The 16143-nt window shown below is 42.9% G+C and overlaps 2 protein-coding genes across 2 annotated transcripts; both read right to left on the minus strand.

Moving 5' to 3' along the window:
* Positions 1 to 859: 859 nt before the first annotated feature.
* LOC127435203 (insulin-like) lies at positions 860 to 3583 on the minus strand. Its single transcript, XM_051688480.1, has 3 exons — positions 3437 to 3583; positions 3103 to 3287; positions 860 to 1113 (listed from the first exon to the last, which is right to left on the minus strand). The coding sequence occupies exons 2-3, from the start codon at positions 3278 to 3280 to the stop codon at positions 965 to 967; spliced, it is 327 nt and encodes a 108-aa protein (XP_051544440.1). The 5' UTR covers positions 3281 to 3287; positions 3437 to 3583; the 3' UTR covers positions 860 to 964.
* Positions 3584 to 6931: 3348 nt separating this feature from the next.
* LOC127435195 (insulin-like) lies at positions 6932 to 7691 on the minus strand. Its single transcript, XM_051688468.1, has 2 exons — positions 7520 to 7691; positions 6932 to 7035 (listed from the first exon to the last, which is right to left on the minus strand). Exons 1-2 carry the CDS (start codon positions 7689 to 7691, stop codon positions 6932 to 6934), a joined length of 276 nt encoding a protein of 91 aa, XP_051544428.1.
* Between the last annotated feature and the right edge of the window lie 8452 nt (positions 7692 to 16143).

The raw sequence follows: 16143 nt of genomic DNA on the forward strand, positions 1-16143 counted from the left end.
TTCTCAATTGTTTGTGATTCTCGTATACTGTTTCCTTAATGAGTGACAGTTGTTTGAATATATGGTTTATAGTGGCTATAATCATAAACAATTATCTTTGATACACTATATGGCTAAAAGTATGTGGAAACCCTCAGTGTTACACTATACATTGATATTCTGTGATTCCAAATTTGTGGCTACAATTTGGGCAGGGTCTTTTCTGTCTAAAAATGACAGTATCACTGTTCACAAGCCCAGACCTGAACCCCTTGTTGAACACTGCTGGGATGAACTGGAACAGAGTGCTATAACCCACTGTCAGTGCCTGACCCCACCTGATGCTCTTGTGTTTGTTTTTTTTGTTTTTTTTAAACATTAAAAAGCATGGCAAAAAGTTTGAAATCCCTCCCTTTGCTACTATACAGCTTCCATTCTTCTGGTATGGCTTTCCATTTAATGTTGGAATGTGGATGCAGAGATTTTGAAATGTAAATGATAATCAGGGACCTTGGTAAAAATTAACTTTGGGCATTTGTTTCAAACACTGGGATCATTTGGTAGGCTTGGCATAGCCACAGGTGCAACCCCACAGCCAGAAATGGCACAATGTTTGGATTTGTTCAGTGTACAAGATTCGTTCAATTAAAAAGTAAGTTACTTTGTTACTATGAAATAGAAAATTATACTTCACTGATGAGTTCTTCCCTGAAAACTATAAGAAGTGGGTGCTAGATTTTGTCAAATGATTTCAGCATCTTTTTCTCACTTAAATATTTGCACTTTTAAATAGCTTATTCTTTTCACTTCTCATACTGCAATGATGGATATTAAATATAAATTAAATGCACTTTTGAAATATAAAAAAGCATCCACTGTGTTATTTTGAGATTTTATTTTCTTTGAAAAACACAAAGAGAAGGCTGATACCTGTCTGAAAACAGGTGGTGTCATTGGTAGTTGTCATTAGAAATGTGCAGGTTCTTTAATTGCAGTAATTCTGCAGTTCAAAGATGCTGCAGGGTTTGTGGCAACACTGCTCTACAATGCCTCTCTTCCTTATCAGCTCAGCATGATCTGTGAATGCAAAGTCAGCCACCTCATTTTCCTGGCCAGATTTAGGAGGAAGGAAACCTGGAAACGAATACAACAATGTTTTGATATTAGTCTAGTAGTTTAATGTAAGCAAGGGCATAGATTTGGCTTGAACACTGGGGGGGTTGCAGTGTGAAGCATTTACCCATGTTTCCATTGATCATGGTATAAATACTGGGGGGGGGGGGGTGTACTTACCTGTTTTGATTATTGAGGGGGTTACCTCCCCCCAGACAGCCCCACCTGGAATCTATGCCCCTGAAGGTAAGTGTAAAATTGAGCCAAATCTAATTGTGGCACTTCTTTGAAAATGAACAGCAACATTTATTCAGTACATCTGTAAACCAGGGTAGCAACAAATTAGCTTCTTTTATGTTATGAGTCGTGCAATTATTATTAAAGGAAGAGTTCATCCAAAAATGATAATTCTCTCATAATTTACTCATATGCTATCTCAAACTCGTATGACTTAACACAAATGAAGATATTTTAATTGAGATATTAAAATATCTTGTTTTTGTCCATACAATTCAATAGGGTCTAACACTTTCAAGCTCTAAAAAGGACTTTAAGAAAGCATTAAGGTAATCCATATGGCTTACATGGTTTAATCCATGTCTTCTGAAGTGATAGAATTGGATTTTGGGTGAGTAACGGACCAAAATCTCCCTTTTCACTATAAATGTTGACATCTCCAGTCTCCTTGGCGCAATCATGATTTGAAGCTTGATTACACTTACTCGCACTTGACGCAAGCGCAGAGCACGTGCACGGTGCGTGTACATACACAGAGCATGTGTGTTGCTGCGTATGCATCAAGCACGAAGAAGTGTAATCACTCAAGTCTTATGAATTACCTTTATGCTACATTTATGTCCTTTTTGGAGCTTGAAACTTTTGGACCTGATTGACTTGCATTGCATGAAAAAAAAAAAACATGACATACTGCATCTCCATCAAAAAAATCTTCACAAATGTCCCGTAGAAGAATGAAAGTCATATGAGTTTGAGACAGCATAAGAGTGAGTAAATGATGAGAGAATTATATCATGTTTGACCATTTTTTTTTAAAGCCTCTGAGTTGAAGTGTATATGTTTTGGGTTTTAGCTCACATAAACTAATATCAGTGTAATCAGAAGGAAGTCTGACCAAGTTCAGCTGTATTACTTTGGGGTCTAAATACAAGCTTAGATTGGACACAAGAGCCAGTCGATGCTAATTTCACACTTTTGGCTCTATGAGAATGAATGTTGTACTGCCCTCTTGTGGCCATAATTTCATCAGCAGGTATGAGTTTGTTTAATTGGAAAGAAGTGCATTTCCTAATATACATAACAAATCTGAAAAAATATAAATAATGAGAGAACCCGCTCACAGCCGCTTATTTTTTTATGTTGGCTGGTCTGTTGAAAAAGGATCTGTAATCTGTACTCTAAAGATTTCGTTTTTTATCATTTGCTCTGTTCTCCGTACACCTACCACCCCATTACACCCCCTCCTTGTGTCTTTTGTTTGTATTTAATTGGTAGAGAAGTGCTTTCTGCTGTGAACAGTTGGTTTATTTCCTTTAACGTGGGAAAGAGACAGCTTTTGTTTAACTTAAAAATGTATTTGTTTAGGAGTGATTTGAGAGACATTTAGCTGACAGTATGGCTGTATAATGTGGCTCTTTTAATTCAAGCAACAACAATTTGTTGTGTTTGAGGTGAAAAACACTGCCTTTTAGTTGGACGTGTTTGTTTCATATTTGAACAGAAGACAAGGCCAGGCTACCTTAGTAGCATGCATGACTAAAGATCTATACAGGGAGAAGTTTTTCATATGTTTTCAGTATTTCAGAATATGAGCCTGATTAAAAATATATATTTAATTATTTTTTTATATATTTTAATTTATATTTTATTATATTATTCTTATGCAGACCAGAATGTCTCTGAAGTCTCAAGACGATTGCTTTCTTAGTATCTATTCCCATATTAGTAGTACACCACTTTTCAAAGTTCCTCTAGAAACATATTTTTTCTTACCAATGAGGGGGTCAACATCTCTCTTGGGGTTATAAAAGAAACCTGTTGGACCACAGACCAGGTAGAGCGCATCAACCAGATGAGATCCACACAGATGCTGCGGGGCCCCTCCACTTGCGTTGACACCAGAGACAGCCAACAGAAACAGCAAAGCACCAGCCTGGAGCCACACTGCCATAGTCACACTGAGATAAAGAGACACATATTCCCTTTTAATTAATAAAACACATAAAATTGTAAGTATATATAATAAACAGTCATCATCTCATCTCTTTAGCAATGAGAAACAGTTGTAAGCATTTACTGTTAATTTACAATCCTGCCAGTCTTTTACCTGTTCTTAATGCAGAGGACGAGAAATACAGAGGTAGACGGTAGTGGAGCTGAGAAAGTCGAGATGGTTTGGGATGAACAAGATGTCTTACTTTTATATCTACACAGGTGATGCTGGGTTAAGCCAGGTTCTGCAGACTTTGACTGACTCAGGGGAAAACAAGTCTTGTGAGTGCAAACACACTAGCTTCTTTAAGTGACTGTCCAATTACACATGCCACATTAGCTGTGTTTACCCAACCAATTCATTTTAACGTCTGAGCAGTATTACGCTTACAAAAGACAAACACATTCTGGTGCTCATGCAGGTCTAGTAACCTATGTTGTCAATCTGAAGTCAGTTTTGTTAATTAATAATGGTTGATAATGGAAGTTTACACAGAATGGCCTGATCATGGATCTGCCTGATGAATATTGGGTAATGAGGAGCAGCAGCAGGTGACAGCTGGCGAGCTTTCTTTGTAAAGATCATTTGTGTGAAAAAGCAAGTCTCCTGTTAGCCCATTCTCAAGGACATGGGATGTTAAAAGATGCCCGATTAGTCGTAAGTAATGTGTGTTACGTTGTCAGTGTGACGTTTGGATTGTCATAATGTTCAATTAATGCAATAAAATATTTAGTTGCAAACAACCACATACTGTCATAATGTTCCAAAGAGTTTCAAAAGTTGTAGATAATGTGTTTAGTTAAAAGTTCAAAATAATGTACTCAAAAAAAAGCCACTAATCTCATCTGAAATTATTCATATTTGGTCAAAATAGCACTTTGTAAAGCAGTCCTTTAATCTTTTATGACATTGTGCTATATGTCTGCTTTTTAGATACATGTATGGCAAATTTTGTTAAAGAAGTGTAAAAACACTTATTCCGTGTTTTTGCTTTCTAAATTTGAGATGATAAAAGATAATGATGATAAAGAAAGAAAGAAAGAATAAAAGGAAGAAAGAAAAATGTCCAGCTATAATTTTGCCCAAAAGATGGTTATTTTAAGAGAAACATAAAAAGGAATAATAACACAGCCCCAGCAAAAGTAGACAGAATAAAGGTTCCAAAAAGGGTGTTTCGCAGCAATGCCATAGAAGAACCATTTTTATTTCCCCAAAGAACCTTTCAGTGAAAGGTTCTTAAGAGAACCATTTTGAAGAACCTTTTTCCAGTCTAAAGAACCTTTTCCTATTACTAAGGACCTTTTTTGCAATGGGAAGGTTCCATTGATGTTTAAGGTTCTTCGTGGAACCATACATCTAATAAAGAACATTTATTTTTATTTTTAAGTGTAGAGGAAATCATACAGAAGACTAATAATTTCTTCAACAATGAATTTGAAAAGTATTCAAAGTAATTGTGAGGAATGTAATTTGATAAACACAAATTAAGATATGAAAATATGAGTGAATGAAAGAGGATTTAAAAATTGAGTTGGGAAATTCCCCTGATTTTGCACGGAGAGACAGATGTGCTGGTTTGGTTAGGCAAACCTTAGATGTTAAATAGACGTTGGATGGAAGCTCCATGCGGCACTCACAGTTCAGCATGTGCTTCTCACATGTGTGCATAATTCAGTGCAGGCAAACAGACGAATTTGTTTTTTTGTTTTTTTCAATATTTTGATTAAAACAAGAAACAAAAGCCCTTTAGTACTAAATAACCACTAAGATATTAAATTTTGATTACCTAAGCATCTGGAACCTTTAGAATTTGTAATTTTATTACATTAACCTACTATAGAAAATCAAACTAAAGTAATTTAACTTAACACATTATTTATATAGGATTAATTATAATATTATGATTATTCCCTTGAGTAGACCACTTTGCTGTTGGGACTGTGCTTCTCATAAAAAAATGTGTTTACTAATAAAATGTTGTTTTCCTTTAATCAGGCTCTTTGTAATTTACAGAAAGTAATCTATTGAAATATCTGAAGGCAAACATGGCCAATTTGTTGAATATAAGACATCATTAGAACAAGAGGAAAATGTTGTCTCTAATTTGTCCATAATTAATGAAGGTCCTGACTTTAAACCCCTTCATTCTACACTATACTTTCCCTTATGAAAGTTTAGCTAGCGCTTCCATTGTAAAACTGTGGCATTTGTAATAATAAGGATATTACATAAGCCCATGGATGCCTCGTCATTACTGTGGTTATCAATGTAGCTAGTCTTTCTAAATAATAATAATAATAATAATAATAATATAATAATGGCCTAAACACATTTAGAAACTTTAACAATATAAAATAATACAATAATAAATAAATGAAATCTAATACTTCCCCCTAATAGTTTTAATGTGAAACTATAACATTTCTGTCACTGTTACTACAGTTAAAACATTATATGTTTTGGAAAGGGGGATGATGTGTATAGGTCAGTACAAGTTAATCTCAATTGACAGCATTTGTGGCATAATGTTGATTGCCACCCAAATGTTTTTTTTTTTGTTGTTGTTTTTTTTTTTCGTTGCTTTAAATAAAAAAAGGTTACAATGAAGCACTATACAATGCAGGTGAATGGGACCAATTTTTGTAGGGTTTAAAGGCAGAAATGTGACGCTGATAATTTTATAAAAGCACTTACATGAATTCTGCTCTTGAAATTTGTGTTATTAGAGTTGTGAAAATTTTTAAATCGTAATTTTTACAGCCATTTTAGAGATTTAGGGTATACGCCCCATCATCATGGCAACAAAGTTGAAAACTTTACACTGAAAAGTTTAGCAACTGATGTTATTATGCTAAAATCATGTTAACATGCATATCGTTTACATCTTGTGGTCATACATTTATTTGAAACAGTGAGTATTTTAACGTTCACGGATTGGCACCATTCCCTTTCATTGTAGGTGCTTCAATGTAAGACAAGGTGGCAATCAAAAAAATTTTTTGTGTGGTAATCAACATTAAGCCACAAATGCTGTCGATTGAGTTTCACGTATTGAACCCGGAATATTCCTTTAAAGGGGCCACTGCTCAAATTTACAGGGCCTGGGACAAAAATTTAAGCCCAATGAGTAGGCTATACCTTACAGGACCTTAGTGCCCCACCACTGCCCATCACAGGGCCCAGTACAACATTCTTGATTATCACTCCCCCCTTCCCTCCGCCATAACGAAAGCCCTATTCCTTAACTGGTGTTGCCCTCCTTTGGCAGACATCGCTTTATATATCATTGCTAAAGAAAATGTATTGTTTTGATAACCTTGAATAAAATTGTACAGCCTAGGGATGAAATAATGAACAGACACAATCAGATGTGATTACTGTAATGCAAAGTCAGTCAAGTGTCATTTCTAGTATGAGATCATGCATGTGAGAGATACCAAAAACATGTTCTGTTAATTTAATAAAATTGTATTTTCTATGAAAGCGCAAATTAAGAGCCTTAAGGCTGATACCAGTCTGTAAACTGGTGGTGTCTTTGGCAGTTGTCATTAGAAATGTCCAAGTTCCTTAGCAGTAATTCTTCAGCTCATTGTATGTGCAAGCGTTGAATCAACACTGCTCTACAATGCCTCTCTTCCTTATCAGCTCAGCATGATCTTTAAATACGAAGTCAGCCACCTCATTTTCCTGGCCAGATTGAGGAGGAAGGAAACCTAGAAAAGAATCTGACAATATTTTGATATTAGTCTAGTAGTTTAATATTAGTGTAAAATTGAACCAAATCTTATTGTGGCACTTCTTTGTAATCCCCCCTATTTGATGAATAAAACTGCAGATGATCAGGTTATTTCCACAACATAGACAGGAGGTTTAGCCTTGTTGAGATACTGTAAACCCTGTTTTACTATTTTACCTTATATTTGTTATTGGGAATCTTTTGCATTATTTGTCTTCCAGCCTTTCACTATTATGCACTATTATTCTCTCTTACCTTTCTGTGTTTACTTGAATCAAGAACACCTACTTTAACCGATATTATCATTTTTCTATCCTCTTTATGCTCTGTTTGTATTTTTTTTTTTTTTTTAAAAAGCATAAAATCGACTGTTCAATGTATCAAATACATTATTTAAGGCATAGGAGCAGTATCCTTCCAGTTCACCACATGTCCTCTACTAGAAATATATTCTTTCTTACCCAGGAGGAGATCAACATCTCTCTTGGGGTAAGAGCTTTTTTGACCACAGACCAGGATGATCACTTCAACCAGGTCAGATCCACACAGAGGCTTATGAGTTTCTCCACTAGCGTTGACACTAGAGACAGCCAACAGGAACAGCAAAGCACCAGCCTGGAACCACACTGCCATAGTCACACTGAGAGAGAGGTGCATATTCCCTTTTAATTAAAACGTTTTTTTGTCTTTAAGTGCCTGTCCAATCAGACATGCTACATTAGCTGCATTTACCCAACCAATTCATATTAACGTCTGAGCAGTATTACGCTTAGAAAAGACAAACACATTCTATTTCTCATACGTTGGATCAGTCATAAGGTAATGTCCAATGTTTTTAAAGATTTAATAGCAAACTACAGTACCACATACTATACCTTCATAAAAAAATTTTTTAGAGTTTCAGGATATCCTACATGTTAAGGTTATAGATACTGTCATTTTTATAGGTCCAATATATGCAGTTGAAGTCAGAAGTTTACATACACCTTAGCCAAATACATTTAAATTCAGATTTTCACAAGTCCTGACATTAATCGCAGAAAACATTCCCTGTCTTAAGTCCGTTAGGATCACTACTTTACCAGACAGAACTGGTGTAACTGAGTCAGGCATCCTTGATCGCACACACTTTTTTTAGTTCTGCCCACAAATTTTCTATCGGATTGAGGTCAGGGCTTTGTGATGGCCACTCCAATATCTTGACTTTGTTGTCCTTAAGCCATTTTGCCACAGCTTTGGAGGCATGCTTGGGGTCATTGTCCATTTGGAAGACCCATTTGTGACCTAGCTTCAACTTCCTGGCTGATGTCTTAAGATGTTATTTCAACATATCCACATAATATTCCTTCCTCAAGATGCCATCTATTTTGTGAAGTGCACTAGTCCCTCCTGCAGCAAAGCACCCCCACAACATGATGCTGCCACCCCCATGCTTCACGGTTGGGATGGTGTTCTTCGGCTTGCAAGCCTCACCCTTTTTCCTCCAAACATAACGATCGTCATTATGGCCAAACAGTTCAATTTTTGTTTCATCAGACCAGAGGACAGTTCTCCAAAAAGTAAGATCTTTGTCCCCATGTGCACTTGCAAACTGTAGTCTGGCTTTTTTATGGCAGTTTTGGAGCATTGGCTTCTTCCTTGCTGAGCAGCCTTTCAGGTTATGTCGATATAGAACTCATTTTACTGTGAATATTGATACCTGTCTACCTGTTCCCTATCTGTCACTCACTCGACGTTGTGTCAATGTAGTGACACTAGGGGTCACTCTTGGGAGCCCCAAACACCTCTGCTTTTTTGAAAAAAGGCCAATGAGAATTGGCGAGTGGAACTTGCATGCCACTCCCCCGGACATACGGGTATAAAAGGAGCTGGTATTCAACCCCACTCATTCAGATTTTCTCTTCGGAGCCGAGCGGTTGTATTCAGTGCACTGAATTCAATTCCCTCCAAAGACGCACCTCAAAACTGGTGGATTTATGGCACATTTCAGCGGCTTCTCCCCCTCTGCACCCGTGGAGTGCAGAGAACGCCCCTGGGTGCATAGTCAGTGCTAAAATAAGAGAGTATATTCTAAAAGAGTATATTTTCATTCACAAAAAGAGCGGCACACACACGGAACGTCTTTTTAAAGATGCCTTTGCGTTTGTGTGTTATTCCTGGTTGCGGTCATTATCTCTCTGCTTCTGACGGCCACGATCGCTGTCTTACGTGTCTGGGCACTGCCCACGCAGAGACATCATTCTCTGATGAGTCATGTCCTCATTGCGAGAACATGACAATGGCAACATTGCGGTTGCGGCTAGCTTTCGTAAAGCAAGCCACCCCAGCGGCTCCCCGCACCGGTTCTTCTACCTACGGGTTTGTGGCTGCGTCGGTTAGCACTGGGGGCGATTTGGGGACATCAATGGGACCACCTCCGCTGGGTATCCCCCCACGGACCTCCCATTCCCCAGCACGCTCGCTTGCCCCGATCAGGCTCTCGCATGAGACCGCCAGCTCGTCTCAGCACGAGTTTGACTTCTCGTTCGGAACTCGGGAAGACGATGAGTTATCGAGTGCAGCATCGGAGAGCGGGCTTGTCCAGTCTTAAGCAGAGGCTTCGGCTGGGCTTCCTCCTTTGGGAACGGTCACCCAGCCTCACGCCGATGCGGAAATGACGGACATTTTTTCCCCGGCGGCCGCGAGCGTCGGGCTAGAGTGGAACCCTCCGCTCTCCCCTGAACCCTTGCAGCTCGACAATTGGTTCCGGGTATCGGGGCGCCGCCCAAGGCTACGCCCCGCCCCCATTTCTTTCTTCCCGTAAGTGCATGAGGAGCTGACAAGGGCACCTTTTACTGCCCGGTTCCGGTCTTTCAGCTCCCCCGCTCTCACTACCCTCGATGGTGGAGCGGCCAGGGGGTATACGGTGATCCCCCAGGTGGATAATGCTCCTGTACAGGGCCTGTAGGTTTACGTCGTCCCTGACTACTATGGCCTGCGGTGCCGCTGGACAAGCTGCCTCCGCCCTGCACGCCATGGCTCTCCTGCAAGTACACCAAGCGACCGACCTCGCTCTCCGGGCGATGAAGGTCACGGCGCGGTCTCTCGGGCAGGCGATGTCCACGGTAGTCCAGGAGCGCCACCTTTGGCTCAACTTGGTCGAGATGGGAGAGGCAGACAAGGCACGGTTCCTTGATGCTCCCATTTCCCAGGTTGGCCTGTTTGGCGACGCCGTTGAGGACTTTGCCCAGCAGTTCTCGGCGGTGAAGAAGCAGACGGAGGCCTTACAACATATCCTGCCTGCTCGTCACCAAGGGTGTCCTCCTACAGCAACAACACCGGCTCCGCCGCAGCCCGCCCCTGTGGCCCGGCTCCGGCGTGGAGCCCTCCGCAGGAAGCAGACACCACCCATCTCGCGGCCAGCTGCTAAGAACCCGAGGAAGGCTTCGAAGTGCCCCCGAGACGGGCGACCCAGGGGCGAGGAGACCCACGGTCGACCAGGTGGCTGCGGCACCCAAAAGCTTGACAAAAGAATGGTTCACTCGTCTCCTGGGTCACATATCCGGTGCGCACGGCCATCGTCACGACCACCGTCCACCATCCCATTTTGGCAGGTATGGCGTTCCAGCGGTGGACCCCCCGCCCCAGTGCGCCCAGCTGTGGCACAAACACGCCCACACAGGATTGGTTCCAGTGGACTACGGGGACGAGATTCCTCCTCCCCCCTCCTCGGCCAATCTTATGGTGGGCGGCAGGAGCCAGGTAAGTGCTTCGATGTCCCCTCGACATGGCACCTCGAGCTCCGCGCTGCCGTGAGGCCCCACCCGCCGGTACGTCCGACATGATCATTCCTTGGTCCCCCTTGCCCGGAGTTTGGGCGCATGGCTCGCACTTTCCAACCCGTCGCAATGGCTGACTCGGACCATTCATCTCAGCTAAGCGATTCAGTTTGCCAGGAGTCCGCCCAGGTTCAGCGAGTGAAGGGTGAGAATGCTGCTACCTTGCGTGCGGAAATCGCTACCCTTCTGCACAAGGACGCGATAGAGCCTGTCCCTCCAGCAGAGATGAAGAAAGGGTTCTACAGCCCTTACTTCATCGTACCGAAGAAAGGCGGTGGGTTGCGACCAATCCTGGACCTGCGAATACTGAACCGGGCTTTGCACACACTCCCGTCCAAGATGCTGACGCAAAAACGCACTCTAACGAGCGTCAAGATTGGTTCACGGCAGTAGACCTGAAGGACGCGTACTGCCACGTCTTGGTCTTACCTCGACAGAGACCCTTCCTGCAGTTTGCCTTTGAAGGCCAGGTGTACCAGTACAAGGTCCTCCCCTTTGGCCTGTCCTTGTCCCCTCGCGTCTTCACGAAGGTCGCAGAGGCAGCCCTTGCCCCAATAAGGGAAGTGGGATTCCGCATCCTCAACTATCTCGATGACTGGCTAATCCTAGCTCACTCTTGAGAGTTGCTGTGTGCACAGGGACCTCGTGCTCTGGCACCTCAGCCGACTGGGGCTTCGGGTCAACTGGAAAAAGTGCAAGCTCTCCCCGGTTCAGAGCATCTCTTTTCTTGGTTTGGAGTTGGACTCAGTCTTGATGACAGCGCGCCTCACGAATGAGAGCGCGCAGTCGGTGCTGAACTGTCTGAAGGCGTTCAGACAGAGGACAGTGGTTCCACTGAAACATTTTCAGAGGCTCCTGGTGCATATGGCATCCACAGCGGCGGCCACACCGCTCGGGTTGATGCATATGAGACCGCTTCAGCACTGGCTTCAGACTTGAGTCCCGAGATGGACATGGCACCCCGGGAAACATCGCATGACCATCACGCTGAACTGTCGCCGCCTCTTCAGCCCTTGGACTGACCTTGCATTTCTATGGGCGGGGGTTCACCTAGAGCAGGTCTCCAGGTGTGTCGTGGTTACAACAGATGCCTCCAAGACGGGCTGGGGGGCCGGATGCAATGGGCACACAGCCACTGACTCCTGGACTGGCCCGCGGCTGCGTTGGCACATCAACTGCCTAGAGTTGTTGGCAGTACTGCTCGCCCTGCGGAGGTTCCGGCCGTTGATCCAGGGCAAGCACGTGTTGGTCCGGACGGACAACACAGCGACGGTAGCGTACATCAACCGTCAAGGCAGTCTATGCTCCCATTGCATGTCACAACTCGCCCGCCGTCTCCTCCTCTGGAGCAGGTTGTCCTAGTAGCAACCTACTGGCCCACACAGACAAGGTTCTCAGATCTCACGCTCCTTGCCACGTCTGGCCCCTGGACAGGATGCGGAAGACCTAATTGGCCTACCACCCGCGGTGGTAGACACGATCACTCAGGCTAGGGCTCCCTCTATGAGGTGCCTGTATGCCTTGAAGTGCCGTCTGTTTGCTAAGTGGTGTTCTTCCTGACGCAAAGACCCCCAGAGATGTGCAGTCAGATCGGTGCTTTCCATCCTGCAGGAGAGGCTGGAGGGGTGGCTGTCCCCCTCCACCTTGAAGGTGTATGTAGCCGCTATTTCAGCTCATCACGATGCATTAGATGGTAAGTACTTGGGGAAGCACGACTTGATCATCAGGTTCCTGAGATTCACTAGAAGGTTGAATCCCTCCAGACCATGCCTCTTCCCCTTGTGGGACCTCTCTGTAGTCCTTCGGGGTCTACAGGGAGCTCCCTTTGAGCCCTTGGAGTCAGCTGAGCTTAAGGCACTCTCTTTAAAGACTGCCCTCCTGACTGCGCCCACTTCCATCAAAAGGGTAGGGGACCTGCAGCTGTTCTCTGTCAGCGTATCGTGCCTGGAGTTTGGTCTGGGTTACTCTCACGTGATCCTGAGACCCCGACCGGGCTATGTGCCCAAAGTTGCCACAACCCCTTTTAGGGATCAGGTGGTGAACCTTGCAAGCGCTGCCCCAGGAGGAGGCAGACCCAGCCTTGGCGTTGCTGTGTCCGGTGCGAGCTTTACGCATCTATTTGGATCACACGTAGGGCCTTAGAAGCTCCAAGCAGCTCTTTGTCTGCTTTGGTGGACAGCGGAAAGGAAGCGCTGTCTCCAAACAGAGGATTTCCCACTTGGTCATTGATGCCATCGCGATGGCATATCAGGCTCAGGATGTGCCACCCCCTGCGGGGTTACGAGCCCACTCTACCAGGAGTGTGGCAGCCTCCTGGGCCCTGGCCAGTGGTGCCTCTTTGACAGACATCTGCAGAGCAGCGGGCTGGGCAACTCCCAACACCTTTGCAAGGTTCTACAATCTCCAGGTTGAGCTGGTCTCATTCCGTGTATTGGCAGGCACGAGCAGGTAAGTTCCGGGACAGCTGGCCGGGTGTACCGCTTGCGCATAGCGCCTTTCCCCTCCCTTGAGGTGAAGACGTGCGCCCTTGACTCCCAGTTGTGTTCACAGACTGTGATCCCTGGATGACTTTCCTCCTTAGCCCTCTGGCAGTTGAGTTTGCGGAGAAACTCGCTGACCAGTCCAGTACGTGCGCTAATGAGCCCCTGTACTGAGGTAGGTGCTCCACATGTGCTGGTTCCCTGAAGGCGACCCCATGTGATATTTTCCGCAAAATCGTTTCCCTGTCAGCAAACTGTGTCTTCCTTGGGCAGAGGCCCCTCTGCCCCCGGTCACCATGCTCTGTAGAAACTCCTCCCCCTTCGGGTAGGACCTACCATGGGACCTCTCCACATGACATACTTCCGACAAGACTCGGTAAGACCATGTGACGTATTCCACTCAAAATACCCCCCCCCCCTCTTTTTGGGCGGGGTGTGGTCTCCGTGGTGTCTTCCCCTTGGGAGGGACATCCCCTGACCCAGACACTTATGACTCCCAGTCAGTTAACAAATTCCACTCTTTTTGGGGAGAAAAGTGAGGGAAAGAGGCCTCAGCTGGGCTAGCCTGTCCCTATAGTTGGGCAGTCAACTTGTTCCTGATGGACCGTTCGACGCTCATAAGAGTGTTGGGGGAGGTTACATGACGGCCTGGTGTGCTGACTACGAGGCCCGTCACACACCACCAGTTCACGTAACAGTTCAGATAGTTGTGGCGTTTTGTATAGGGAGCCCTAGTGTCACTACATCGACACAATGTCGAGTGAGTGACAAATATGATGGAGGGAAGGAGACGTTGTGTCTCTCTTGCCACAACGCTGAACTACCCGTTGAAATGGCCGGGACCTGGTCTCAGATCCAGCACAAAACCTGAATGAGTGGTTGCTTTCCAGCTCCTTTTATACCCGTATGTCCGGGGGAGTGGCATGCAAATTCCACTCACCAATTCTCATTGGCCTTTTTTCAAAAAAGCAGAGGTGTTTGGGGCTCCCAAGAGTGACCCCTAGTGTCACTACTTCGACACAACGTCTCGTTCCCTCCATCAGGGAATGGAGGTTACGAAAGTAACCAGGACGATTCCTTCAGCATCTTCACAAGGTCCTTTGCTGTTGTTCTGGGATTGATTTGCACTTTTCGCACCAAACTACGTTCATCTCTAGGAGACGGAATGCGTCTCCTTCCTGAGCGGTATGATGGCTGCGTGGTCCCATGGTGTTTATACTTGCATACTATTGTTTTTACAGATGAACCTGGCACTTTCAGGCATTTGGAAATTGCTCCGAAGGATGAACCAGACTTGTGGAGGTCCACAATTTTTTTTCTGAGGTCTTGGCTGATTTCTTTTGATTTTCCCATGATGTCAAGCAAAGAGGCACTGAGTTTGAAGGTAGGCCTTAAAATACATCCACAGGTACACCTCCAGTTAGCCTATCAGAAGCTAATTGGCTAATTGCCTAAAGGCTTGACATCATTTTCTGGAATTTTCCAAGCTGCTTAAAGGCACAGTTAACAGTGTATCTAAACTTCTGACCCACTGGAACTGTGATATAGTCAATTAAAAGTGAAACAATCTGTCTGTAAATAATTGTTGGATAAATTATTTGTGTCATGCACAAAGTAGATGTCCTAAACGACTTGCCAAAACTATAGTTTGCTAATATTAAATCTATGGAGTGGTTAAAAAATGTGTTTGTAAACTTCTGACTTCAACTGTATGTGTATATATATATATATAGACTACTAAACTCATCCATATTCACATTTTACAAATGTACCTCTTTGTAAACAGTGTAAAGCAGCCCTTTAATGCTTTATGAGATTCCACAATCAATGTAATTAATGCCAGCTTGTTAGCTAGCTGTGTAACTAATTTTCTCATAGGACTGTAAAAAAAAATGGCATCCAGTATTTTTTCCCTCAATATGAGAAAGATAATTATCTGAGGCAGAGCAAAGCCCATTTAGCATTACTGTATATTTGATATATTAATTTATAATCAACCGAACCTTATGACCTAAAGCAAATTTAAATTTCTTTTTATATTTATATGAAGACTCTTTTTATTTTATAGTGATGTATGTAGTTAATACGCTAAAACTTTATGGCTGCCCGGTAACATAGAAAAAAAATACAGTTTATGGGAAGAGTGGTAAACAATTTATCACTTTCTTTTTTTTTTTATTACAAGCATTCTTGTTTCATGTCTGCAATACATTTAAAATAATTTTAAAGAGTTATAGCTATACACAAATACCACACTGTTCACATGTAGAAATGTATTAATTTGTCTAACAATGTTTGAAGTTTTCATCTCCATAAGACATGCAACTAATTTAAATATCGCTGATGGATTCGAGGAATGTAAGGAGGCATGAAGCTACAATAAAAAATAAAAAACACTACACATTGAAATTTACAGTAAGATCTACATAATTGAAAAGCATTTCTTATACAATATAAAACAATAAGTCTATATGGAATAAATGTATACAATTCAATTAGCAAAATGTACAAAAAATGTAGCTCCCCTTAAAACAAGAGTCAGTGAAATATAATTTACAAAACATGATATCTATTGTACATTACTATCTGCATATTTGATTATTGATTTTAGGCAGTGCATTACAATATATTCCTTCTTCCTATGTTAACATTTCATCAGGTCTTATGCATCAATAATAATCATTCACCCCGTTCTTACTGATGTAAGGCATACACAAACATGCTGCTCAGTTCTGCAAGTACTGTACAAGTCTTTAGTCACATATAAACATATCAGAAAACATTTTA

Source organism: Myxocyprinus asiaticus, chromosome 4, assembly GCF_019703515.2.
Source record: "Myxocyprinus asiaticus isolate MX2 ecotype Aquarium Trade chromosome 4, UBuf_Myxa_2, whole genome shotgun sequence".
Lineage (NCBI taxonomy): Eukaryota > Metazoa > Chordata > Actinopteri > Cypriniformes > Catostomidae > Myxocyprinus > Myxocyprinus asiaticus.

Coding starts and splice junctions, on each gene's coding strand:
- LOC127435195 (XM_051688468.1), bottom strand. CDS start 7,691: ATGGCAGTGTGGTTCCAGGCTGGTGCTTTGCTGTTCCTGTTGGCTGTC. Junction 7,036..7,519: donor AGATGTTGATCTCCTCCTGG/GTAAGAAAGAAT, acceptor ATTCTTTTCTAG/GTTTCCTTCCTCCTCAATCT.
- LOC127435203 (XM_051688480.1), bottom strand. CDS start 3,280: ATGGCAGTGTGGCTCCAGGCTGGTGCTTTGCTGTTTCTGTTGGCTGTC. Junction 1,114..3,102: donor AGATGTTGACCCCCTCATTG/GTAAGAAAAAAT, acceptor ATTCGTTTCCAG/GTTTCCTTCCTCCTAAATCT.